This window comes from Chrysochloris asiatica, unplaced genomic scaffold (assembly GCF_000296735.1).
Source record: "Chrysochloris asiatica unplaced genomic scaffold, ChrAsi1.0 scaffold00047, whole genome shotgun sequence".
Classification (NCBI taxonomy): domain Eukaryota; kingdom Metazoa; phylum Chordata; class Mammalia; order Afrosoricida; family Chrysochloridae; genus Chrysochloris; species Chrysochloris asiatica.
In genome coordinates this window covers 12,239,755-12,267,557 of record NW_006408565.1, presented here as the reverse complement: position 1 = coordinate 12,267,557, position 27,803 = coordinate 12,239,755, and the positions used below count along the sequence as shown (strand labels likewise).

The 27,803-nt window shown below is 49.4% G+C and overlaps 1 protein-coding gene across 1 annotated transcript; it reads left to right on the top strand.

Moving 5' to 3' along the window:
• Nucleotides 1-365: 365 nt before the first annotated feature.
• On the top strand, nucleotides 366-27,803 carry LDLRAP1 (low density lipoprotein receptor adaptor protein 1). The gene is made up of 9 exons (XM_006862277.1): nucleotides 366-453; nucleotides 12,446-12,588; nucleotides 13,594-13,706; nucleotides 16,073-16,187; nucleotides 23,615-23,687; nucleotides 24,045-24,131; nucleotides 24,638-24,768; nucleotides 26,199-26,233; nucleotides 27,662-27,803. The coding sequence occupies exons 1-9, from the start codon at nucleotides 366-368 to the stop codon at nucleotides 27,801-27,803; spliced, it is 927 nt and encodes a 308-aa protein (XP_006862339.1).

Here is a 27,803-nt window from a genome sequence, read left to right as displayed (position 1 = left end):
GAAATACTAGGGTCGGGCCTCCCCAAGGGACAGCCCCGCGGTGGGGGCTGCAGTGTGCGAAAACAGGGTTAGAAAGAGGACCGGGAAGGGGAAGCTGACTTCCTTCCCGCTCGATTTTCTTTTTCAAGGCGCTCTGGTCCACCGCGGGCCAGGTAGCGCGGTGCGCCCCGCCCCTCGGGGCAGGGCCGGGCGCGCCGAGGTCGGGCCGTCGGGGGCGGGGCCTGGCTGTCCTTGGCCCCGCCCCTCCGGACGACGTCGAAGAGCGTCGAGGAGAGCGTCCCGGTCGGTGAGCGCGGAGCGCGCTGTCTGGCCCCCGCGGAAAGTTTCTCCTGACGGAGTTTTGGCGTCGGCTGCGGGAACTGGCCATGGACGCGCTTAAGTCCGCTGGGCGGGCGCTGATCCGGAGCCCCAGTCTCGCCAAGCAGAGCTGGGGGGGCGGCGGCCGGCACCGGAGTGAGTGTGTGCGCGTCCCTCGGGGCCGGGCCGGGGTCGGGCCGCGGCGGACGGGCCTCCTGTGGCGGCGCCCGGAGTTCGCTGAAGTTGGGAAAGGCGGGGCCTGCCCGGGTCCTGGGGCGCTCGGCGGTTGCTCTAAGTCAGGTTGTGCTCTCCGCCAGCTCTCTGTAACTGTGCAGGAGGGACAAAAACTGGGGGGCGAGGCCGGACCTCGGGGTGCCCAGGTGCAGGCGGGAGTGGACTGGGTACAGGAGAAGAAACCTCGTTGCTCTGCTCTTGGGGAGGCGGAAGCTGGTCGCCGGCGCCCCGGGGAGGGGAATGGGAGTAAGGGTTTGGTAAGATGCCCGGGGCCTCGCACCCCTGCGCCCCAGCTTAGAGGTCAGTTGGAGGCAGCCGCCCACTCTCCCCTTCCCATCCTGAGGTTTGAGCCTGGAGTCGCAGGCATCTTGTTTGAGGGTGGGGGTCTCCTGTAGGTCCCTCACACCCGGGTTCTATCCCCGCTTCCCCTCCCCTATCCTCGAACAGCTGGCTATTTTTGAAACCTGTTTTCCTTCGCACCTTCTCTCTCGGGCTTTTAAAGCCTCGGGGCGCCCCGGCAGACAGCAGACTCGCCGCCGCCTCCCAGGGGCGTCTGGGAGGCAGGGAGGGGCCTCTTCCGCACCCCCCTCCCCTGTCTCCGATTGCAGCAGTCACCTGGCACCTCCTGAGGCCTCAGAAACCCAGTCTAGGTCCTTCCTTTGACAGCCTGGGAAATGGAGGCCCCCAGTGGTGAAGTGCCTGGGGTCACGCTGGCCTTAATGGCAGGTGTGGAGTCAAAGCCCAGGACACCTTTCCCCACCTGGTCTCCCCCTCCTCTCCCGGAAAGCTCAGGCTGTACAGCCCCCCCCCCCCTCCCCCCGTTTTCCCTCCTTGCTTACCAAGGTCCCGCTCGGGGAGCTGTCTCTCATCGGAGTGCCAGCGTGTCTGGGCGGAGGGAGCCTTCTCGCGGCTCCTCTAGCCCCACTCTGCTGTTCCTGTTGTAGCTGCCTACACTCTACGAGGGGAGTCAAAAACTTTGTGGAGAGATGGAATGAAAAGATGATGGACTTTTTCATGGCGTTTTGGAAGTCCCCTCCCATGAGACTGGCGCAGGGAACTTGGGCTGGGGCCTGCTGGTGGGCATGGAGTTAAGAGTCTCAGGCCAGGCAGGGACCATCCTCCAGCTTCTTGGTTCCCAAAATAGTCCCTCTACATATTTGTGGGATTCCACCAGGGGTGGGAGTTTCCCTCTGCTTCTGAGAATGATGGTGTGTTCCAGTGGGGGAACTGCTGTGGTTCTCTGCCATGAGCTGAGCAAGAGAGGGTGGGTGGGACAGCCTCCAGGGAGGTGGGTATGGAGTAAGGCCGTGGACTGTGGGCCTTGGGGAAGGAGGGAAGTTTAGGGAGCTGTACCTCTGAATCTGTGGACAGGAGGAGGGAGCTTCCTTGGGGGTGGAAAAGAGTGTCTCCTGCCTAATCTATTCTTGGGCAGGTCGTTTGTCCTTTATGACCCTGAATCCTCATCTACAAAATGGGGATAACAGTTCTTACACAGCTAGGTGCTAGGAGATTACTGTTAGGAGCTAGGTGCTCCCTTCTGGCACCTCACTGGGCCTTTCCTTCTCTCCTCCCTTAATCTCTGCCTGTTGCCTGGACCTTCCACAGGATTCATTCAGCAGGGAACAAACTTTAGGGACTTGGGCCCACCATCACCCACAGAGGAAAAGAGAGGAGGGCCTCCCCCACCCTAGTAAGCCCAGAATGATGCTGTTCATGAGCCTTTTCTGTACCCAGATCCCAACCCGTCTCATTAAAGCTTCCAGTGTCCTTGTATGCTCTTTTTTTTTTTAATGTTTTATTGTGAATTATATGATAGTTTACATGGGAGAACGTTAGTTTTACATTCTCTCTATCGTATATCGTTTCACTGCCATGGTTCCAATCCCCTCCATGCATCATCAACCAACCAAAGGGTATACCCTGCAAGCCTGCCCCCTACACTACCCCCCCCCCAGTCTTCAGTACACAGTTGCTCTCCCTCTCTGGATCTAAAGTCTCCTTGTATGCTCTTGTCATTGGCAATTAGTAAATAACACCATTGCCCACCTTGGATGTTTTTATAGGGGCTAAATGAAATCATGATATGTCTGACATAGAGGAAGAGTTCAGTAAATGTTAAGTCTGGTCTTTGTCACTTTTTGGATTACAGAATGCTGTTGTTTCCTTTATTTTATTTGCTCTTGTGAGATGACAGCAGAGGATTCTTAGTAGACCCATTTTAGAGAGAAATGAACTGAGGCTCTGGGAAGTGGTGTCACTGGCCTTGGAAACAGCTTCTAAGAGGTCCAGGGGTCTTAACAAGTGTGCCTGATGAATTCTGTGGCCATGGGGGAGAGCTGGTTCAGCTGTGGTAGGGAGGGAGGTTGTAGGATGTGTGCAGGGTAGGTGTGCTGGCGCCCCACTGGCCTGAGGTTGTAACCCAGCCAGGCCCTAGGGGCAGTGCTACGGTTCTAAGCCCTATGGTTAAGTGGTGGCAGTAAACTGAAGTGGAGTTAGGGTTAGACCTGATCCCAACCCTGGCCTGTGACCGTTTCCTTACCCCTTTGTATCCTCAGAGCTGGATAAGGGAAGCAGCTTTCCTGAGGTCACATAGCCCTGGATTTCGTGTTTCTTGTCTTATACCTAATTCTGATCTCAAAGAAGGACTTGCTCCCTTCACTCCCACACATGGCATTTTCCTATCTCTTCAGGAAGCATACATATTTTATCTCAGTCCTGGACCAGGGATTTCCCTTTCTGCCAGTTACTTGGAAGACTGACTCACCCTGGCCCCTCAGAAGCTCTCCTTTCCAAAGGTTCATGAGTTACTCTAACCTGGGGCTCCTTAGAGGGTTGTGCCAACCTGCCAGACAAACCAATGAGTAGGGGTAAAGGAATACTGAGGTGCAGATTCTAGTAGAGTTAGTTTACGGTGACAAGTGGGAGATGGGGCACTGAGTATATGTTTACCTGGCAGGAGTCCTAGTGTAGCGCTGTAGGATAAGCACTGGACCACGAAGTTGGTTTGAACTGCAAGATCGGCTATTCAAACTCACCAGCCGCTTTCTGGAAATGCTATACAGGGTCTCTATGAGTCGGAAACGACTCGAGGGCACTGAACAATGGATTCTGTGCCAGGCACTGATATAGGCACTGGGACTCAGGAACTCCAGGACAGTCCTTCTTCTGACAGTGTGTATGGTATGGTGGAGGAGGCAGGCAAAATGACAGTTGTGGATGCAAATAATATCGGTACATTGTGGGCAGTGGAAATGCTATGAAGAAAAATCAAGGGAAGTGAAGGAATGGTGGGGGCAGCTCTTTCAGACAGGGTGGTGTCTGCTTTGGGGTTTTTTCAGAAGCAGACCCTGAGACAAGAATCTGAGTGCAAATCATTGACTTGGGAAGTTGCTGCTGCTGAGTGGATTCCAACTCAGCATATGACAGTGGAACTGCACCAGAGGGTTTCCTTGGCTGTAACCTTCATGGAAGCAGAATGACACATCTTTCTGCTATCGGGCCACTGGCTAGCTTCAAACCACCAACCTTTCAGTTTACAGTCAAATGTACTAGTAGGGCAGAGAGTCCAGGAAACACCATTAGAAATGAAATCGTAAGGAGTTAAGATGTGGGCCTGTAAAGCAGATGACCACTGCGGGCCACTGGGAGCATGGTGAAGATCCTCTTCAGAGTTCTCCCATTTTGATCAGTGTTGTTCCTGTCACTTGCAGTGAGGGCTGCCCGGGGTGGACGGGCCTGGGGCTCTCAGGCAGGACATCAGGCATGGGCACAGGTGGTGTCAGCTGCAGGGAGTCGGGGCAGGCCTCTCTGAGAAGTCACCTTGGACCAGAGATGTGCCTACAAGGAGGAGGCCGCTGTGCACACAGATCTTGGGAACAGTGGTCCAGCCAGAGATCACAGCCAGTTCAGGGGACATCTCACTAGAGGTTGGGGCCCTGCTTTTCACAGGCCTGACAACTGAGAAAAGGGGTGGCTGGCCGTCCTTGCTGGGACTTCTGCAGGCAGCAGACCCAGCCCCTCTTGAGAGTCCCTGCTGAAGCCCTCCTTGTATCTGGAGGAGTGTGTGGGCTACAGGAAGGAGGAGTGGGCAATTCAAGGCCTGGTGCTGCCAGGTATGTGGCACTGAGTTGAACTCTGGACTGTGAAATGGGGATATTATGACTTTTCATAAACCACTGTACTATAAATGGCTGTGCACACATTAAAGCTTGTAGTGATGACAGTAGCTTACACTCACTGGTATTTGGTGCTTACCAGTCACTATGCCAAACACACCTTCTGTGTAAACTCCTTTCTCGGAACAACGCCATGGGATGGATGCTGTCACTGTCCATACTTTCAAGTGAGAAACAGGTCTAGAAAGGCTGAGTGAACTGTCCAAGTTGCAGAGTCAGGTTTGCACTCCGCAGGCTGCCTGTAGAGTTCATTATAAGCACAACAGTGTATTTTGTCTTTCCGTGGAAGTAGGTGCTTAGGTAATGGTTGCTGTTGTTATTGTTACTGGAAGAACCCTGTGGCTCAAGGGTTAAGCAGTTGGTTGCTAACTGAAAGGCTAGTGACTGAAACCCACCCAGAAGCTCTGTGGGGGAAAGACCTGGCCATCTGCTTCCATAGGAATTGTTAGGATTAAGTACCGTGGAGTCGGTTCCAGCTTGTTGTTGCTGTTAGGTGCTATTGAATCTCTGCTGACTCACAGTGACCCTACACACAAACAAACGAAACACTGCCCTATGTGGTGCCAGCCTCACCATCGTTGCTCTGCCTGAGCCCATTGCTGCGGCTTCTGTGCCAATCCATCACATTGGGGGGTCTTCCTCTTTTTCTCCAGCCTTCCACTTTATGATATCCTTCTGCAGGGACAATATGAGACACCAAGTGTGGCCATCCTGGCTTCCAAGGAGCATTCTGACTACTTCTTCCAACACAGATTGGTTTTGTTCTTTGGCAGTCCATGGTACTTTCAATATTCTCCTCCAACATCACAACTCAAATGCATCAATTCTTGTACGTTCTATCTTATTCACTGTCCCAACTTTCACAAACATTTGAGGCTATTGAAAATACCATGGCTTGAGTCAGGGTTTTGAGGAGCGGCTGGTGAGTTTGAACTCCTGACATGGTTGAAACCAAACTTGTGGTCCAGTTCTTATCCTATAGCAGCGTACCAGGACTCCATGGGGATTGTTGCTAAGTGCCGTCGAGTTGGTTCCGACTCATAGTGACCCTGTACGGGGTTTCTGGGGAGCGGCTGGTGAGTTTGAACCTTTGATCTTGCAATTCAAACCAACCTTGAGGTTGAATGCTTATTCTATGGCACCACACCAGGACTCCATAGAGATTGTTGTTGTCGTTAACTGCCATTGAGTCAGTTTCGACCCATAGCGACCCTGTATAGGGTTTCCCAAGAGCAGCTGGTGAGCTTGAACCACCGACCTTGCAGTTCAAACAGCTTTGCAGTCTGGCGCATTAACCCACAGCACCACACCATAGGGATTGTTGCTGTTGTTAAGTACCGTGGAGTCTGTTCTGACTCATAGTGACCCGGCCCAGGGTTTCCAAGGCTGTAAATCTTTACGGGAGTAGAACGCCTCATCTTTCTCCTGCGGAACCACTGGTAGTTTCAAACTGCTGACCTTGAGTTTAGCAGCCAGATTCGTAACCACTATACTACCAGAGCTCCTTCTATAGGGATTGTTGTTGTTGTTAAGTGCTGTGGAGTCGGTTCTGACTCATAGCGGCCCTGTACAGGGTTTCTGAGGCTGTAAATCTTTACGGGAGCAGAAAGCATCATCTTTCTCCCATGGAACAGTTGGTAGTTTCGAACTGCTGACCTTGAGGTTCACAGTGTGATACGTAACTACTGCGCTACCAGAGCTCTGTCTGTAGGGATTACAGCCTAGAAAATCCGTATGGGGCAATTCTCTGTCACGTGTGGTTGCCGTGAGTCAGAATCGACTTAATACTATTGATCTGTTCTTTTCTCTGCTAGCAGTCTCAACAAGTGACACTTGAAACTTGCCTCACACTTTTCACATCATGATGCTTTCTCTGATGGTGCCCAGAGGGGGATTAGGAACCCACTGTCAGATTAAAAACAGCTGCCTTCCAGGTCAGGGCAGAACTGAGGCTTGAGTCCCCTTCTGGGGAATTGTCACTTTGCAGCTTCAGAAGCTGTCTTCCTGTCTAGCCAGAGGAGACTCAAGGCCAGGGCCCTGGTCAGAGCTTCTTTCAGCTCCATGAGTCTGACTATAGTGCTGATGTTCCAGACACCAGCTGGGCTGGGTGTTCCAGGGCAGCTGAAGGGGCATGGGGTACCCTGCCCTGCTCTGGCTTGTGGGCAGGAGCCCTTGCCCAGGAAAGAGCACATGATAGCAGCTGTGAGATAGGCTGGGCATATGGTCTGTCCTCAGTGAACTCCAGCAGCAGGTCATCTGTAAAACTGCACAGTTAAAATAGTCCAGTCATTATCCACCCTAGGGCCAGAAATAACCAGGACCGGAACAGGATTGTGGTCACAGGCCTGTATTTGCCTGGGAGCCTTTGGGAGTTCTTCCCAGGGCCCGGGGCTTCTCCTGGGAAGGAGCATGTGGCTTCCAGCCGTTAGATTTGAGCTTGGCTCTAGCCAGTTTTCTATTTGAGGGGATAGATGGAGAATGGGGTGGGCATGGTTGTAACCCTACTGTCTTTATTTATTGAGTGCTCTTGGGTGTTGGTTTCTGTGGAGAGGGTGTGGGGCACAAGAAACATGCCTCTGTGTAGAGAGAAGCCACGTGCACCCAGTACAGGATGGAGACAGTGCTCTCCAGGGCAGGAGGCTGTCAGCTGGGCCTGGTAGGGTGGGATCCTGGGGATAGAGGAGGAGGAAAAAGCAGGAGAACACATTCTCTGTACTAGTTCCATGGAGAGGGAAACGAGAGTGGCAGGTCTTTCCCTCCTTCCTCTTGGGACGGGAAAGCACAATGCAGGCTGCTGCTTGGCATGGAGTGATGTGGCTATGGGAGGAAGAGAAGGAAATCCATACTGAGAGGTTCAGCAGTCCATAGACAAGAGGTCCCATCTAGAAGGCATAATGTTGACTGAGCATCTAGCATGGACCAAGCTCATATTTTATATCCCACTTCATTTCTCAAACTCTCACTCAAAGGTTATAACAGCGTCTGAGCCAGTGAAGAGCAAAGATGTCAGCTTGCAAGGAGGCTGTGAGTGTTACCCCATATTAGTGTTATCCCATATTGCGGATGAGAAAACTGACACTCAGGGAGTGCAGCGAATTTATTCAAGAGTACTCAGATGTGAAGTGTCAGAACTGCGATTCCAGGATTAAAGCCCTTGCTCTTAAGCACCAGTCAATACTGCCTCAACAAAAGCTTCCTGGAGGAGGAGGCTGGCTGTGTTCAAGCTGGGGGAAAGAAAGGCATGTAGGGTAGAGGGAACTGTTTGAACAAAGGTAACAGTCACAGTATGAAGAAGCAGCTCTGCCTGGGTGTGTGAGAGACACCGTTACACACATAAGGGTGATGTTGGAGGGGAGAGACTAGGGGCGCTTTGACCTCTAACAGTCATTGTGGGAAGTGTTTGCAGTAATTGAGAGCTGAGCTGGGGAGGCAGAGGTGCTGGTGTCCTGTCCCTCTGCCTTGTTGTGTGACCTTGTCACATCCCTTTCTGAGCCTCATTTGGATTATTTGTCGAGTGAGGACTTTCGGCAGAAGGTCTCCAAAGCTGAAAAGTGATGGCTGGTCTGCCAAGGTCCCCCTCCAGGAGATGGTAGAATCAGAGAAGGGACAGGCCAGGGAGGGAGGAATGCAGAAAAATGTCAAGCATTTGAGAGGTCAGGGAAGACTGGGGAATATTTTGACAGCAAAGAGGTCATCAGTGACCTTGGCAAACTTTGGTCCTTTGGAATGGAGAGAGCGGAAGTAGCCTTGGAGAGGGGCCAGAACTGGGAGAGGAAATGGGAGAGTGGGGTCATCAAAATGGGGGAACGGATGTGTGCTGTAGGGCAGAGATGGCTAATGACATGAACAAACCAACCCTGACTGACTGGTATAGTCTGCCTGGAGCCTTTGTTGAGAAATAGTTCAAAGCCCCTATTAGATCAGAGGGAAAGAGCCACAATTGATTAGCTATGTCTGCCAAGGACATAGGTAGTAGAAATGGTGGCTCGTTCTTTGCCATTCTTACTTAGATGGATCTGGGGTTGAAGGTGATGATTGGGATTTCTTGGCCTGCAGAAGTGGGAAACCTTGGGGATTAGAAATTGTGGGAGCTTCTGCCTACCTTTCTGCTAGAATTAAGATTTAAGGGTTAGGAGGTTGGGCTTTAGAGTCAGATAAGTCAAATTACTTATCCCTTTCAGCCTTGGTTTTCTCGTCTGCAATACAAGGATAAAAGAATGCTTGCTTGCAAGGAGGCTGTGAGGGTTAGAGGTGATGGTAATAATGTGTTGCTAAGTGCTGTCGTCTGTGGAACGAGGGATATCATTACTGATGTCTGATGGATCTTGGCTGAAAGCAGAGAATATCAGAAAGATGTTTACCTACCTGTGCTTTATTGACTATGCAAAGGCTTTCAATTGTGTGGACCATGACAAGCTATGGACAACATTGCGAAGTATGAGTATTCCGGAATACTTAATTGTGCTCATGAGGAATCTGTACCTGGACCAAAAAGCAGTTGTTCAAACAGAACATGGGAACACTGAATGGTTTAAAATTAAGAAAGGTGTGCGACAGGGTTGTATTCTTTCACCATACTTATACAACCTGTATACTGAGCAAATAATCTGAGAAGCTGGGTTCTATGAAGAAAAACGTAGCATCAGGATTGGAGGAAGACTCATTAAGAACCTGCAATATGCAGATGATACAACCTTGCTTGCTGAAAGTGAAGAGGACTTAAAATATTTACTGATGAATATCAAAGAACACAGCCTTCAATATGGATTGCATCTCAATGTCAAGAAAACAAAAATCCTCACCACTGGACCAATAAACAACATTCTTATTAATGGAGAAAAGATTGAAGTTGTCAAAGACTTCATTCTTCTTGGATCAACTATCAACACTCATGGAAGTAGCAGTCAAGAGATCAAACGATGTACTGCATTAAGCAAGTCTGCTGCATAAAACCTTTTTAAAGCATTGAAGGCAAAGATGTCAGCTTGAGGACTAAGGTGCACCTGACCCAGGCCATGGTATTTTCTATAACCTCATATGGATGCAAAAGCTGGACAGTGAATAAGGAAGACCGTGGAAGAATTGATGCCTTTGAGTTACGGTGTTGGAGGAGAATACTGAAAGTGCCATGGGCTGCCAAAAGAACCAATAGATCCGTGTTGGAAGAAGTGCAGCCAGAGTGCTCCTTGGAGGCCAAGATGGCCAAACTTCGTCTCTCATACTTCGGACATATTGTCAGGAGGGACCAGTCGCTGGAGAAGGATATCATGTTTGGTAAGGTGGAGGGTAAGAGAAAACGAGGAAGACCCCCAATGAGATGGATTGGCCAAGTGGCAGCATCAGTGGGCTCAAGCGTGGCAACAGTAATGAGGTTGGCCCAGGATCAGACAGTGTTTCGTTCTGCTGTGCATAAGGTCGCTATAAGTTGGTACTGACTCAGTGGCACCTAACAACAAGTGCTGTAGAGTCAATTCCAACTCATGGTTGTTGTTGTTGTGTGCCGTGGAGTCGGTTCCGACTCATAGGTGAGTCTGTATAAAGGCTTCTGAGGCTTTTTTTTTTTTTAAATCTTTGTGGGAACAGAAAGTCTTATCTTTCTCCCAAAGGGTGGCTGCTGGGTTCAAACTGCCAACTCTGTGGTTTTCAGTCCAGTGCACATCCTACAGTACCACCGCACTCCCTTGGTAATAACTACTGCTTTATTGTTACTGTCGTTGTTATTGATCACTCTGCTAATGGTGTTGTCATTCTTGATACTTTGGGAAGCAGAGCCCATGGCTGAGTTGATACTGACTCTCATCACCAATACAGACCTGGGGACACCTGAGCACCTGAGGCACTTTCTGATTTGTTCTTGGTTTCTTTTTTTAGGATCAGATGGACTAGACTTCTGGTTGGTGGGCCAGAGAATGGAGTTAATTTTGGGTTTGGGAATCATCTCTGTTTGGACTGGCCTCATGGGGTAGAGGCTTAGGGTCAAGGGTTAGAGGGCAGTGGGTCAGGGCCAGAGCTAGGGACAGGGTTGGAGGGTGGGTCCTGGTATTACTGTGGAATTGTCCTGGTCATTTCCACACTTGGCAGATATTATGCTGGACCCTTTGCTGGATGATCAGCTAATGAGTCTCAGCCCTGCTGGATCTCAGTCCAGAGGGGTCACTAGACCTCTATAGCATACACACTCACACACACACACACATCTTTTCTGGTAAGAAAACCGTCTCAGAGAGGCCAATGGCTTGGTGTAGACAAGTCCAAAGAAATGTGTGTATACACAACTCCTTCCCATTAGAGCAGTGGTTGGGGGTGGGAGAGAGTTACGGTATAGAAGGGGAGCTGTGAGAGTGGGAATGAGAGGGAGCATGGGCCCAGAGTGGGTCCAGAACACAGTGGGGCTCCCTGGGTCCCGGCTGCTCCTGAAAGGGATCCCACAGCCCTGCTATGTCCAATGTTAAACTCTTTTCCTGTGGCCCTTTGTTCTGAACTAGTGAAGAAGATTCCAGGTGGAGGCAGGGAGGGCGTAGGACTTCTCCTAGCTGGTGGCCCCTGGAAGCTGTTTCCTGCCTGGATCCTGTTCTATCTAAGATTGTACATGAGGCTGAAGGGCAGTTTTCTCATCTGTAAAATGGCTCCAATCATACTTCCTCACAGGATCAGTGAGGGGATGAGAAGGGATGAAGGAACAGACCAGATGCCCTGTGAAGGGGGCTTGAGAAGAACCCTGGAGACCTTCTGTCTTCTGCCTGCCTTATTGCTTCCTAGCTGAGTAATATGGTCTGTCTGGCCTTCACTTCCAGGAGGAACCTTGGGGACAGTTAAGCCACCATTGAGGACCTGCTTCCCCATTTGTCCTTGGTCTCCTCAGAGCCTTCTCTCTGTATGGGGCGCAAGGTTAGAGGCTCTTTCCAGTTCTCCCTCCTGGTCTGTTTCCCCACTAGGGGAGCTGGCTCCTCCCCTCATTTCCCAACCTCTTGGAATCAGTTGTGCTGAGTTTTTGGAGGATGCTTCCTTCCTGTGTTGTACTGTGTGTATTGAGCTGCATGGCCTTCAGACTGCATCATTTGAGAAATCACCTCCCCTTCCCTCATTGGCCCTTACCACCCAACCCTCCCTCTTTTTGGGCTGTTGTCCCTCCCTTCTCCCCAACCTGCTGGTCTCTGGATGTGCAGACAGAGGGATGGGGCAGGCAGGGGCAGTGGACACAGCCTGGGTTTGCACTGAGACTCCAACCCTTAACTCATTGTATGTGGCCTTTGTCTCATGACTTCACCTGTCTGAGCCTCTGTTTTCTGATCTATAAAATGGAATAATACCTACTTGAAAGGATTGTACTGAGGATCACATATGAACATGGTATGGGAGACCCTCAATAAGCATTGAAGTTAGAATTAAGAGTTAAGCTCTGGACTTGACAATATGGATTTAGATCTTGGCTCTTGAACTTAATAGCTCTGTGGGTTTGTTGTTGTTTAGCCTTTCTGGGCTTTAGTGTCTTTGTCTTTAAAATGGGGATGAGCAAGTATCTGCTTTGATTCTCAGATGAAGTAATGAGAACCTAGGTAAAGCTTTTTATATGGTATTTGCTATATACCACAAAATGTTAACCCTTTATTAAAGAGTAATAAGCTAGATGAGGGAGCCCTGTGCCCCTTCTGGGTTTCCCTAGGACATGGGGGGCTGGCTGGTTGCTGGTGGTGAGCCCTTACCAGCAGGGCCTGAGATCCTGTCTTCCCCCTGCCCAGAACTGCCTGAGAACTGGACAGACACTCGGGAGACCCTGCTTGAGGGGATGCTCTTCAGCCTCAAGTACCTGGGCATGACGTTGGTGGAGCAGCCCAAGGGGGAGGAGCTGTCAGCCGCCGCTGTCAAGAGAATCGTGGCCACGGTGAGAACAGCAGTCAGGGCTGGGGGCGGGGTGTCACAACTGTCCTGGGGTGCCCTGCCCCTCCATGGACCTGCTCATTTCCCAAGTTGGATGTGTCTGCTTTGAATTTTCTTGTGTCCAGCTTAGGGACCGTTGGTGGAAGGGGTCCAGGTCAGTGTCCCCCTCCACAGCTATGTAGCTGTGGATTTTCCCCTAGCCAAGTTCCCTGCTTAAGTCTAGGAGACTTGTCAGTTCAGGGAGGGTGGTGTGGGAGACAGTGGAGGGGTTGCTGAGGGATTTGGCCCTTGGGGGTGGGGGCAGGGACAGGATAGCCCACCAGAGGCTAGATTTTCCCTTCCCCACCTCTGAATGAGTGTGAGCCCTTTGAATCTACCTCCTTTGGGGACCTCAGCTCCTTAGCTCAGGTCCTAGCAGGTGCAGTGGATGGCCGAGAGAGTCTCTTGAGTCATCCTGCTGGATTGAGGTAACCCACTGGGTGCTCCTGTCTGTGCATCCTTAGATAAATTACTTAACCTCTCTGAACCCTTTTCCTCCTGGGGAGGAATCCTGTTGCTTGTGAGATCACTAATGCCAGGTCCAGTGCTTGGTAATCAATGAGTGGTAGTTGTTTTGTTCTCCCAAAGGGTGCTGGCAGGAGGCCCTGGGTGCCACAGATGCCTAAGTGCTGAACTACTAACTGAACAATGAACAGTTCCAACTCTCCTAGAGGTACTTAGGAAGACTTGGTGGTCTGCTTCCTGAAGGTCATGACCTTGAAAACCCATGGAGTGTAGTTCTACTCTGCACACTTGAGGTCACCACGAATTAGAATTGACTCAATAGCAACTGACTACAAACCAGATGAGAGCAGAGCTGGCCAACAAGGGTGTTAGCTGAGTCATCCCTATCTTGCCCACCAACTACCCTCGGAGCAGTTGGTGTAGTCCCCCAAGGTGGTGGTGTAGTCCCCCTAGGTGGGTCCCTAGTGGGACAGTCAGGCTCTTCTGACCCGTGTCTGCTCTCAAGGCGAAGGCCAGTGGGAAGAAACTGCAGAAGGTGACTCTGAAGGTGTCGCCACGGGGAATTATCCTGACCGACAGCATCAGCAACCAGCTCATCGAGAACGTGTCCATTTACAGGTACCCTCTGCATGGGGGGGCAACCGAGTCCATCATGTCATGTGAGACTGTGGTTGGAATGTCCTGTTGAAATCCAGTCTCCATCACTTCCTATGCGGTGACCTTGGAGCCTTAGTTTGCTCATCTGTAAAATGGGAGTGGGAACAGCCTGCTTCACGGTGGTGTGATGAATCATAGCACATCATCCACATGAGCATTCTGTTAAAATGACAGTTGCTACTGTCGTTATCACCAGTGGCAGTCATAAGGATAACAAGCAACAAGGCCTACCGTACGCACCCCCACCCCCACCCCACCCCCATTTAGTCAGACTTATTGCTTAGTCCCTGCCTTTCCTTTCTGCTGCATATTCTCGTGACTGGTCAATTGTAAGAGTTCAGAACTGGAAGGGACAGCTTAGGTCCATTTTACAGTTGGAGGAGCTAAGGCCCAGAAGGAACTGGCCAAGGTCCATAGTGAGGCCATGACTGAGCTGAAAGGGGGCCATATAGGAACACGAGCCCATATGGGGTATGATTTGAGAGGTGGTACGGGTTTGGGGAGGGATCTCAGAGTCTCTGCTTACTGCTATCTTCCTCTCACCGTCCTGATTTGACCTTTCCTTTGTGTTTATTAATTTGATAATATTTTATTGTGTTTGAAAGTTTATACTGTAAACTGTACTCCTCCTTAACTTAACAGTTTTTATCCGACTTGTTCCTTGCCATTGGTTATTGTTGTTGCAATGTGTCTGCATTCTCATTTCTATTCTGTTTGTTCTGTTTCCGTTAATCTAGCTTCTCTTCCCCTCCTTGCCTTCTCATCTTTGTTTTTGGATAAATGTTGACTGTTCATATCTTTCATTATTTAAGGGTGCACATTATTCATGAGTGGTGTTTATTTTGTAAGCCAATCTCTTGGTTGAAGGGTAACCCACAGAAATAGCTCAAGTCTATATTCAAAGGTTATCTTTGGGCAATAGTCTCAGGGGTTCAGTTAGTCTCTTTCAATCCAATAGGTTTCTGGCCTTTTTAAGGAATTTGAGTTTTGTCCTGCCTTTTTCTTCCATTCTATCTGAGTCAGAACGTCATTGGTAACTAGGCACCATCTAGTTCTTCTGGTATCAGGGTTGAAGAGACAGCCTTTCTTTCTCTAGCCAACACTTTCCCAGTACTAGCTCTGCTGGAGTCTGTGCCAGGTAAGGAATTCATCCCCTGCCCTCAAAGAGTATCCAGTCTATGGAAGGAATGGAGAGGAAGACAGCAAATAGACTATGACAAGTGTTTCTCAAGAGGGCAGAGAAGGAGGGTTCTCTGGGGGGAAATCTGGGAAGGGCACTCAGGGGATGGGGGCTGGGCCTTGAAGAATAGCAAGGTCTTGTTGATTGATACCAAGGACGGACATGTGTGTTTAAGGTAGGAGGCTGGTTCCCCTGGGGTGGAGAGGAGGTAGCCGGGGTCCCTCTACCCACCTGTGGGTTTAAGTGGTGCTGATCTCAGGATAGATGTCCGGGACTTAGGCCACCTAGGAGAGAGAGGGAGCCTACTGAGCTCCTGCCCCACCTCTGGACTGCCAGCACCTTTCTTTGTGAGATTTCTAGAGGGCTGGGGGCTTTGTGGACGGACCAGACAAGTGAGAGGATGGGAAGATGTGGGAGCCAGGGCACAGGGTATGGGGAGGCCAGATGAAGGACATCAGCTGCCAGGACACTGTCCTGCTTCCCCTTCCAGCCACTCAGTACAAACCCTGACAAGGGAGCACAGCCGTTGTGATGGCCAAAGGTAAGTTCAGGGCCCAGCTCTCCCACTAGACTATGGAAACCTTAAGCCTCAGTTTCCTCATCTGAAAAGTGGGCATGATAATGAAGCTGCCTGTCCCAGAGATAGCTGTGAGCATTCAGTGACGCATTAGCTATGAGCTCTTGGCACATTATCTGGTACATGAGGCAAAGGCTCCATGTGGAGAGAAGAGACAAGAAGTGCCTTTCCTCTGTCCTCTGGTCTCTCCTTTCTACTTTGGCCCAGGAACTGGGTTTTGCACCATCACCACCTGTAACAGATGTGCTGTGAAGCATGAGAGACGCTAGTTAGACTGAAGGAAGCAGGATTCAGAGCATGGAGCTTTAGCTGTGAAATGATTTAAGTCCCAGGAGGTGGGGGAACTCCTTTTGTGGCACTGACTTCTGTAAGAGAAGTCTGGCCTCACCTCTGGAGGTGCAGGAGGGAGTGGATTCTGTCTAAGGCCTGGATCCCTTCTCCATAGGCAGCCCTAGAGGCCAGGCCTGTCTGTCTCTTTCTCTGTCTCGCTCATCTCAACCTTGGGGCTGGGATAGTGGACTCACTGGAACTCAAGAAGATATCCTGTGGTTGTCATCACTTACCTTTCAGGATCTCCTACTGCACAGCAGACAAGATGCACGACAAGGTGTTTGCATACATCGCCCAGAGCCAACACAGCGAGAATCTCGAGTGCCACGCCTTTCTCTGCACCAAGCGGAAGATGGTCAGTGGGGAGGAGGAGGCTGGGGGCAGGGGTGGGGTGGTGGGGAGGTGGGTAAGTCTGGCTCGACCTTGGTGGTCCTGCCCTAGGAGATGAGGATGGCAGGACTAAAGATAGTGTTCCCGTTTTACGAGATGTGAAGTACCTTAGAGACCCAATCAAGTCCCGGGCAGGGAGTGGAGCTGTGCTCCAGCCACAGACTCAGAGGCTTAAAGACATAAGTTTAGTTTCTTATAGTTACGTAGGGCAGAAGTCTCAAATGGATCAGCAGGGCTGTCTTCCTTTTGGAGCTCTAAGGAAGGATGTGTTTCTTTGACCTTTTTAGAGCTTCTAGAAACCACCTGCATTTCTTGGTTTGTGGGCCTGTCTTCAAAGCCAGCAGCCTAGCATCTCCCAATCTTTCTCTTTCTGCCTCTGGCATTGCCTTTTCTTGATTAACCCTCATATTCCCTCTTACTTACAAAGATGCTTGTGGATGACATCAGGCCCACGATATAATCCAGGATAATCTCCCGTCTCAAATCTTTCATTTAATCATACCTGCAAAGCCCCTTTTGTCAAATAAGTTAATATAGTCAAGGATTCCAAGGGTTTGGGAAACCCTTCTCCAGGCTCCCCTAGGTTTCCTGAAAGGAGCACTGGCAATTGAGACAGACTAGTGATTTGATCCTGGCTGAAGTGCTGTATGACCTTGTGTGAGACTCTGTCCTGCTCGGGGCTGCTTGCCCATCAGTAGAATGAGGAGGTCTCCTCAGTGCCTTCCAGGATTATTCTGGAAGGTCCCGATTTCTTTTGTACACCTTGTTGCTTTCCTGCAGACTCAGTGTCGCCAGCCACTCACCCAGGGCCTCGTGACATTCCAGGTCTCTGAGCTGAGGTGGCTTCTCCTGTGACGGCCTTGTTCCCACAGTCATTGACTCTTGGCTTTGTCTGTATGAGGCCACACAGACTTAAAAATACAAGCTCATTATGTCCCCATTGTTCGTCTCTTCCTCCCCACTGACCAGAGCGAGTGCTGGTCAGGGACAGCTGGCCCATGGCCCAGCTTGCTGCAGAATATGGGCTTTGGGTCAAAGGGGTTTTCCAAGATACAGAGATGCCCTCTGAGATGGGGCTCCTGTGGAAAAGAGAGAGGGTGCTGGCCTGGGGCCAGAGGACTTTAGACAGACCTAAAAGAAAATGGCTTGCTCACAGGCCAGTAGCTTATTATTAAGGAAAACAAGGTCTGAGTGGTGATGCTGCAAATTTCTGGTGACTGGCCGTACAACCCTTAGTGGGCAGGGGAAGAGCCTAGCTACTGCTAGAAACCCATGAGTGTTTCCCAAGGCCTCAGGTTGAGCCCAGATTGGCTTGGAAACCCTAAGATTCTCAGCTCCTTGGAAGTTTCTAAGGAGACAGAAGACAAAATAGGTTCCTCAAATTCTGTCGCCATCCTGCTGGCAGATAGCTTTATGGAACTTTGTGCTGGCTGTCTCAGACGTGTGGCCACTGGGGCCTTACGGGATCAGTAGGGAGGTGAGCCTGGACTTAGTAACTAGAATACAGGGGACTTGGTGCAGGGCAGTGGTTATTCAGTATCTGTGGGAGGTAACACTTCTCAGAAGAGGAGACATTGTGAGTTGGGCTGTTAGGGACTGGTGTTGAGTTGGTGTTGGCCAGGCCAAGAGAAAGGGGTGAAGAGATGATGAGAGGTAAGAGCACTTCAGACATGTGCAAAGTCATGCACACACAGTAGACGGTGTGACTGGTACTCGAGGGATCAGATGCTACTTGCAGCCTGGACTGGGCAAGGTGAAGTGAGTCTGTGGGGGTCTCATACCACTCAGGCCCTCTCCCAGTGGTTTTGTTGGGTGTGGCCAGGACCCAGGGGCTCTACGAGTTCTGGGTTAGGTTTCCAGCCTCTGAGCTCTGGAGTGAAGGTGATATCTTGGGGAGGGGATCTTAGCACTGTCCAGGAACTCAGGGCTTCAGAGCAGGTGCTGGGTCAGGGCTGATAGCCCAGACTGATAGTAAAGTGATAGCCCCTAATTCTTCGAGGGCTTTCAGCCTCTGTTGGGGGTCAGGACTGCCCTCCCTATGTGACCATTCAGTATTCCTAAAGTATTGCTTTTATGCAAGATTGGTTTCTGGGGTTGCTAAGGAGCACATGGTCCAACTTGTCCTAAGTACCAGGCTGGGATCAGGGGTCCCAGGGTCTGCAGCCCTAAGCTAGACCTGGCCCCCCTGTGAGGAGCTAGCAGCCTGGTTACTGGAATAAAACAGGGTCATGAAAAATAGGGGGCAAGGATAGAAACTGGTCAGGGCAATAAGACAGACCCATAGGCTAGAGACCCTCCAAAAGGAGTGGACACCAGGCCTGGGGAATCGAGGAAGAAGGGCTTCCTGGTGGGCAGGCCAGAGCAGCTCCTCAGTGCCCAGATTCTTACACCTCCCCTGTAAGCAGGGTTACCCCTTCCCTGCCTGCCTGGGCTTGTGGCCACCTGCACATACCCGTGTCTCAGGTTGTATTTGGTTTAACTTGCAGCTTAGGACTTCAGGGCAAAAGGATGGGAATGTATGCAAATGAACAAGCAGATTCATGCAAAAACAGTACCAACCTAGTGCCCCCCAGGTTTCCTATAGGCCAAAAATAATGGTGTTTCTCTATCCCTGCCACATTGGGTGACCAGCCCTTGCTTGGGTGGTTAGCGATCTGACTCTGGCTGGTAATTAGCCCATATTTTTAGTTCATGGGCAATTCTCAATGGTAACTGGGGCTATTAAACTTGATTCAGACGTGACAGCTTAAATTGTAAACAGCTGTGAAGAGTTTCATACTTAATTACCATATTTAAGTTTTGCCATAAAGCACCCGTACTTCTATCAAAAATGTAAATGACGGAGACTTTAAATGAGATTTTATCCTTCGTGAAGTTTAATTGGCATGGATCAGTCAGCTTGTTTAGGGATTTAAGAAATTAAACAAAAAAGAATTTTAAAGGCAGTAGCCATGAACTGATTTCTCAGTTAAATCCCGTTTGTCTGGCAGAGAGGAACGGAGTGGGGCCAAGACCGGTTAGGGCTGAATTTGTACACTGGAAAGCGAGACTGGCCTCTCAGAAGGAAGCTGATGTTTCTTCTGGCGGCAGCCACCGTCTCTGGGACTTCCACTTCCAGAGGCTTAGTGAATAACCCTGACCTGGAATCACTGCTGTGGGCCAGGCTGAGGGTGAAAGGGGGCTGACGTGTGGGTGGGTGGGGGCAGGTCATGGCTGGAGTGTGAGGCTGCAGACCTAGAACACCTGGCCCATGGACAAATCTGCCTCCACTGGCATTGTTGGCACCTCTGGAGAGCTCTGCCCTGTGGTGGTTCTGACATGACTCATGAGCAGACAGGATCTGAGCCCAAGGGAGTACAGATGGGGCGACTCAGGCACATGAGCTAATGGCACTTTCAGGTGCGTGCGGCCATAAGGGGGTGGGTTGGAGGGGTGTGTGTATGTGTGTGTAGGAACTCAGCGTTGGCCATACATACTGGAGAGGTGGTGACATTTGAGCTTGGTTTTAAGGGGTGAGTGGGAATTCCCTAGGGGCTAAATGCCAAGATGTGTGGATGGCCTCCTCATGTTGTTGTTGTTAGGTGTGTCTAGTTGATTCCGACCCACAGTGACCTCTGATGCACAACAGACAAAACACTGTGTAAAAACAAAAAACCAATTGTTTTTACGTTTAAGTCCGTTACTGCTATCACTGGGTCAGTTTATCTTGTTGAGGGGCTTCCTCTTTTCTTGCTGACCCTCCACTTTACCAAGCATGATATCCTTCTCCAGAGACTGGTCCCTCCTGACAACGTATCTGAAGTACAAGAGATGAAGTATCGTCATGCTGGCTTCTACTTCTTAAAATAGGTCTGTCTGTCTGTTCTTCTGGCAGTCCATGATACTTTTAGTATTCTCCTCCAACACCGTAACTCTCAAATGTATCAAGTTTTCTACAGTCTTCCTTATCCATTGTCCAGCTTTCACATGCATATGAGGCTTTTGAAAATGCTATATGGGTTGGGTCAGTTTTGCCTGATGTAGTACGTCATTTGATTTCTTGACTGCTGCTTCCTTAAGGGTTAATTGTAGATTCAAGCAAAATGAAGTCTTTGACAGCGTCAGTTTTTTCTGTTTTATCGTGATGTTATTTATTGGTTCAATTGTAAGGATTTTCATTTTCTTTACATTGAGGTGCAATCCCTACTGGAGGCTGTGATTTTTAGTCTTCATCAGTAAGTATTTTAAGTCCTCTTCACTTTTAGCAAGTAAGGTTGTGTCATCTGCATATTGAAGGTTGTTAATGAGTCTTCCTTTAATCCTGATGCCATGTTCTTCTTCATATAATCCAGCTTCTCAGATTGTTTGCTCAGCATACAGGTTGCATAAGTATGGTAAAAGAATACAATGCTGGCGCACACCTTTGCTGATTTGAAACCATTTAGTATTCCCTCTTGGTCTACATAAGCAGCTCTGGTAGCATAGTGATTACAAGTTGGCCTGCTAACCTCAAGGCCAGCATTTCGAAACTATCAGCCCATTCCACAGGAGAAAGATGTGGCTTTCTGCTCCTGTAAAGATTTATAGCCTCAGAAACTCTGTGCTGGGTTGCTGTGAGTTGGAGCTGACTCCACGGCACATCACCACCACCACCTTGATCTGTATACATAGTCTATGTACAGCCTGTCATGGTCCGCACAGTTGAAAAATCTTTGCATAGTCAATAAAGCTGGTAGCGTAGTGGTTACGAATCGGGCTGCTAACCTCAAGGTCGGCAGTTTGAAACAATCAACAGTTCCACAGGAGAAAGATGAAGCTTTCTGCTCCCGTAAGATGTACAGCCTTGGAAACCCTGTGCATGGTCACTATTGAGTCAGATTTGACTTAACAACAATAGCAGACATCTTTATGGTATTCTCTGATTTCAACCAAGATGCATGTGACATCATTAATGGCATCCTTAGTTCCACATCCTCTGAATCTGGCTTGGATTTCTGGCAATTCCTTATCGATGTACTCTTGCAGCCATTTAAAAATTTTCTTCAGCAAATTTTACTTGCATGTGATATTAATGATATTGTCTGGTGATTTCTGTATTCTGTTGGGTCACCTCTGTTTGGAATGGGCACAAATATGTGTCTCTTCCAATCGGTTGGCCAGGTAGCTGTCTTTCAAACTTATGGCCAAGTGAGTGAGCACATTCTGTGCTATATCAGTTTGTTGAAAGATTTCAATTTGTATTCAATTTGGATCCTTGTTTTTTGCCAATGCCTTCAGTACAGCTTGGACTTCTTCCTTCAGTACCATCGGTTCTTGATCATATGCTACCTCTTGAGATGGCTGAACATCAGCCCTTTTCTTTTTGGTACAGTGACTGTATTCCTTCCATCTTCTTTTCATGTTTTCTGCATCATTCAGTCTATGGCTGCCCATGGAGTCCTTCAGTATTTTAAGTTGAGGCTTGAATTTTTTTCCTTAGTTCTTCAAACTTAAGAAATGCTGAGCACATTCTTTATTTTTGGTTTCCTAATTCCAGGTCTTTGGGTGTTTCATTATGATACTTGCCTTGTTCTTCTCGAGCTGCCCTTTGAAATTTTCTGTTCAGCTCTTTTACGTCCTCATTACTTCAATTCGCTTTAGCATCTCTATGCTGGACAGTTATTTTCAGAGTCTCCCCTGACAGCCATCTTTTTTTTTTAAAGATTTTATTGTGAATTGAGTGATCATTGGCATCCATTTTTGTCTTTTCTTTTTCCCTGTCTTTTTAATGACCTTTTACTTTCTTCCTGTATAATGTTCTTGGTGTCATCTCACAGTCTTCTGGTCTTCGGTCATTAGTGTCTCACGCATCAGAACTGTTCTTGAGATGGTCTCTAAATTCAGGTGGGATGTATTCAGGTGATATTTTGACTCTCCTGGCTTTTTAAAGTTTTTCTTCAGCTTCAGCCTGAACTTGCATAAGACCTTTTCCACAGTTGGTCCCTGGCCTTGTTTTGCCTAATGATGTTGAGCTTTCCACCATCTCTTCCCACAGATGTAGCCAGTTTGATTCCTATGTATTCCATCTGGTAAGGCCATGTGTATAATCGTCTTTTATTTTGTTTTAAAAAGGAATTTGTAATAAAGAAGTCATTGGTCTTACAAAATTCTCTCATGCAATCTCTAGCATCATTCTGTCACCAAGGCCATATTTTCCTACTACTGATCCTTACTGTTTGTTTCCAACGTTTGCATTCTAATTGCCAGTAATGATCAATGCATATTGATTGCATGTTTGATCAATTTCAGAAGGAAGAAGTTGGTAGAATTCTGGCATAGTAAACCATGATTGCTAGATTCAAAATGGCCAGTACTCCATTTAACTTCGTTAGCACATAAGATAATTGATCTTTATTTGTTCCATTTTATTTGTGACAATTTCCAGTTTTCCTAGACTAGGAACTAGGAGAGACGGACTACTTCTGACTGTTTAGACACTGAAAGCCTCATGAATAGCAGAGAAACACTGTGAGATATAGTGCTGGAAGATGAGCCCCTCAGGTTGGAAGGCACTCAAAATGTGACTGGGGAAGAGCTGCCTCTTCAAAGTAGAGTTGACTGTGATGACGAGAATGGAGTAGAGCTCTCGCAACCTTCATTTGCTGATGGGGCACAACTCAAAATGAGGAATACAGCTGTAAGCACCCATTAATAATCGGAACATGGAATGTATGAAGTGGGAATCTGGGAAATTTGGAAGTTGTAAAAATGAAATGGTCTCCTCATGAGCCCTTTGCTCCAATTGACACTTTCCTCCTGTTTCCCCTCCCATTCTGGGATTCAGTCAGCGCCTGGGAACTGACAGTCCTAACTAGTTTCACCATCTCCTTTGTAGCTGTGGCTCATTCAGGCAGCAGCTGGGCTCTGCTTTCCTATCCATGGACTAAGTTAGCAGGTGAAGCCCTCAGGGAATTAGAGAGGACTTTCAAGGAAAGGAGCCCTGGTGGCGCACTCAGTTAAGCTTTGGACTGCTCCAGCCCACCACCAGAAAGATGAGGCTGTCTGCTCCTGTAAAGAATTACAGCCTCGGAACCCCTAAGGAACAGTCTTGCTGGATCCTACAGGCTTGCTCTGAGTCAGAATTGATTCAATGGCAGTAAGGTTTTTGGTTTACTCCAAGGGAGTAAGCCTCAAAGTTAGCACAAAGGGGAAAGAGAAAAGGTGAAGGTGAACAGCTGATGCAGAGGTGGGGCTTCTCCCTTGGCTGGGTTAGTGTCTGGCAGTGGCCAGGGCACTGCCTCTGCCCATCAAGTATTCCTGAGCCTGGGATGGATCCCTCAGCATCTTCAGGGAGGGACCCAGGATGGGGCAGGCTAGAGGCCCCAGCTCTCCACTTCAGACTTTATACCTTCTGTCCCACTTCCTGTTTTTCAGGCCCAGGCTGTCACCCTCACTGTAGCGCAAGCTTTCAAAGTTGCCTTTGAGTTTTGGCAGGTGTCCAAGGAAGGTGAGTCTTCTCCACATGAGGGGGGCACTACGGGTGTGGTTTGGGAAGGCAGCAGAGTAGAGTATTGGGGAGAAGAGGTTCATACACCTAGAGTCAGTCCCAAGTGGACTCCCATCTACACCACTTACCCAATGTATGCTTTTCTTCACTTGAGTCTCAGTTTCCCCATTGGAAAAATGGGAGCAGCCTCCCTCCTTCCAGGTGCTTGTAAGGATTACATTAAATCTGTGAGGTGTTTATCTTCCCTGCTGAAGACTTGAAACTTGTTCCTCACATTGACCAGAGCTCCCCCAGCCCAAGGATTACTGGGAACACTATTGGTCTAAGGTTCCACCAGGGTCTTCCTTGGTCCCACAGAGAAGGAGAAGAGGGAGAAAGCCAACCAAGAGGGAGGGGATGTTCCAGGCGGAGACCACCGGAACAGTACACCTTCACTGAAGAGCCGTGAGTCTTGGGCAAGGGGAGCGAGTAGATAAATTTCCTTACGTTTGGGTGTGCTGTCCCTCCCAGAGCTTACTCCCACCTGGGTTGTGGCCAACTCATAGTTTTTCATTTTTTGTTTTCAAATCAGTGATGTGTGTTCACTGTAGTTAAATTACAAGAGGTTGATAAAGGGAAAGAGACACCTGCTTGTTTGGTGCCTATTCTTCCACAGTGCCCCTGCACAAATACCTGTACACATCTCTGCTTTACAGCCTGTTGCATGACTTCTTAAAATGTTGACTGTTGTTACTCTAAAAGCTCCAGCCCAGCCCTGCCTATTAGTGGGCGAGAAGTTCTCACCACCTTGTGGGCTGTGGGTTGGTCTGGATGGTAGGCCTGGGTCCTGCTCAGTGAGGGGATCAGGACCACGAGAGCCCCGGAGACTCTGGACGGGTTGGGGGGTAGTGGTAGGACAGGGAGAGGGAAGACTCATCTGCTGCTGACACACCTGACCGGACCCCTCATAGTGGTTGCCACTGGGAACCTGCTGGACTTGGAAGAGACGGCCAAGGCCCCACTGTCCACCGTCAGTGCTAACACCCCTAACATGGACGAGGCACCACGGCCTCAAACCTTGAGCAACAGCAGTGTTGTCTGGGTGAGTGGCCGCATGGCCTGGGGACCCCTGTGGGATCTAGGGAGTCTCAGCCCGATCTTTGGAAGAGGCCTGCACTGCTCCAGGGTCCCACATGACTCGAGGAACCCTGGGAAGGCCAGACCCACCCCAGCAGCACTTGGGGTAGGGGATGAACAATGTCCCCTTTGAACTCAGGGCTGTGTCCCCTAGAGGGCTGGCTCCCTGTACAGCTGTCTCTTTACAATGCTCGGCCTCTTGGCCCGAACATCCATGGCTCTGCCCACCACAGAGCCCTCCAAAGGCTCCCTTGTTCTTGGCGTGGGCAGAGTTTGCTCCTGCTACCCCTCCCCCTCAGCCATCTGAAGTAGGAGCCAGGGATTTGGGCCCTCGGCAGCCTGGCCCCTGGTTTGCTGTGTGACTCAGGGCAAGCTCCTTGACCTCTCTGTGTCTTAGCCTTCTCACCCTCAGTGAGAATGGAAATTCTGCCTTAAGAATCACCCAAAGGATTCTGACTTTGGTATTTAAAAAATGTTTATTTCAAGTAGAAATAATTTCAGCCTTTTAAAAAAGTTACAAAAATAGAACAAAGAATTCCTGTTCATCCTTGTCCAGCTTCCCCAAATGTTGACACCTTGCAGTGATCACCATCCAGCACTGTACAATTCGATTCTGAACTTTCCAGACTGTTCACATTTCCCTGCCTGGCCCACTGGCGTCCTTGTTCTGGTCCAGGATCCAGTACAGGGTCATATATAAATTTACTTGTCATGCTCACTTAGTGTTTCAGAATCTGAATGTTAAGGGACCTGGATTTGCTTGAAAAACCATCAAATCCTTCTGATTGTAGGGGGACACCCATGAGCAGGCCCCTGAGTTCCCTGCTGCTTGGAAACCACCCTTGCTACTTACTTATCCTTATGAGAGGCTGTGGTGGGAGCCACCCCCTCATTCTTCCACCTAGGCTGTGGATGTCTGCCACCAGCTAACCCTCCCTCATGGGCTTGATTTGACTTGGCACTTGGAACTAGATGAAAGCCAGAAATTGTCTTTCCCCATCTTCTTCCTCTTGGAATTTGAAAGCTGTAGAAATCTAGTCCAACCTCTCCCACCAGCCCCTCCCAATATCCCCTCCTCAGCCCACCCCCATCATTTACTGGAAGGAAAAGCTGAGTCTCAGAGAGGAACAGTGACTGGCCCAAGGTCTCCCAGGCAGGTAGTGGCAGAGCTGAGAATTAAACCCACCATGGTCTTCAGATGCTTGTGATATGTCCTTTCTCCTGGCCCACCACAATTCTGCTGCCGACCCTCCATGTCCATGAGCAGAAGTGGTGGTTCAGCCAGGCGGGAGACCTACCCATGTCTGTCCTGTCTGCCCATGTCCTGGCCCCCTGTAGTGGTGAGCCTGGCCTTCTCCACTTAGGGTTGGTATCTCCTGTTTTGTTTTCCCAAAGGAGCTGGAGGATGGCCTGGATGAAGCGTTTTCAAGGTAACATGAGCTGGGTTTCTTGTGCTCGGGGTGGGCGATGGTGGGCAGCTAGTGTTTGAGGCAGTTGCAGCCTGCCCTTTCCTCCTGACGCCCTTCACAGTATATGTGAATGTGAGCCACTCTCCTCTGCTTGAATGCATCCAGGGACAGGGACCCACCCCTCCAGTAGCAGCCAGGTCTCTTAAAAACTCTTGCTGTTGAGTCTAAAGCTGTTCCTAGTAGCTGCTCTAAAAAGTTGATTTCCTCTTCCTACACCTGGTGTAGCGTTTAGAAATTTGCTTTTTTTGTTTGTTTTTTGTAGCCTTTGTAGATGTTTGCTTTTATGAAAAGGGGCAAAGGGAATCCCATGAATTGTCACATAGATGAGCTATTCAGATAAATAGCCTGAGGATAAAGGCATTTCTCCCTTTTTCCCCCGGGGCCCCTCCTATAGCCATGGCTGCCTTCAGCTTGGGGACATGCCACCAAGAAGGCTGCAGCTATGGGACATTTCACTCTGGGTAGCTGGTCATCAAGTCCCCCTTTTCCCCTACGGCCATCTCACACCTGGGGCTTCGATTGGAAGAAGAGCCAGTGAGCCTTTCTCAGCTTCTTCCTCCTCACCTGCTCCGGCCAGATCCTGGCTGGCAGCCCCTCGAGCCCTTCGTGGAGGCAAAGATACTCTTTTTGCCATCTTCACTCACTGACCACAACCCCCTCCTTGGAAGAAATTCTTCCGTTTGCTTTTTCCAGATTATTCAAGTATTACATGCCCTTTATTAACAATTTTGAAAATCAGCAAAGCATTAAACAGAAAATAACACCATCTCATAATCCCACAGCCTAGACTTTTTGACTTAATTGATGCTAATTCTATACATAATACTTTTTGTGTGTGTGTGTTGATCAGCTCTTCACGTTAACATTTTGGATCTTGATTTTTCATCTAACATTAATTTATCAGAAGCATTTCTCCACTCTTAAAATCTCCTTGTAAATACCATGTTCGTTGACTGCCTAACATTTTTTTAAGGGCACGAGCTGTCATTCACTCAGCTGTCTGCTGCTTGTTTGGGCACATGGGTTAGCTCCTTGTTTTGACTCTCTGCGTACTGATATGTTGGTATCTTGACATCCGTCACTGGCAGGAGGACACAGCTGCCCCTGACTGCTCTCCTCTGTATTGCCCGTCTTCCTTTTCTTAGGCATGTCTGTTGGTGCTCTGGCCTTTCTGTGTTGGGAATGCCCACTGCCTGGTCCAGTTTTCTGAGCTGTTTGACCCTCAGGGTAGACTGGGCCCTGAGGTGCTGCCTCCCCTGGCACCTGAGACTTTTTTTTTTTTTTTTTGGCTCCTGTGTTCTGATGTCCCCCTCCTCGAACCCTTTCACTTTTGCCCCTGGTAGCCAGCTGCCAACCTGGGCCCTTGGCTCACACTGCTCTGCCTTCCAGGCTGGCCCAATCTCGGACGAACCCTCAGGTCCTGGACATTGGACTGACGGCCCAGGATATTCAATACGCCCAGTGCCTTTCTCCTGTCGACTGGGACAAGCCTGATGGTGGTGCTGAGCAGGATGACCTCTTCAGCTTCTGA

Excerpts from the sequence above, each read along its gene's own strand:
- LDLRAP1 (XM_006862277.1), top strand. The coding sequence starts at position 366 with ATGGACGCGCTTAAGTCCGCTGGGCGGGCGCTGATCCGGAGCCCCAGT. Across the intron at positions 23,688-24,044 it reads TTGGCAGGTGTCCAAGGAAG|AGAAGGAGAAGAGGGAGAAA; the intron begins GTGAGTCTTCTC and ends TTGGTCCCACAG. Across the intron at positions 26,234-27,661 it reads CTGGATGAAGCGTTTTCAAG|GCTGGCCCAATCTCGGACGA; the intron begins GTAACATGAGCT and ends TCTGCCTTCCAG.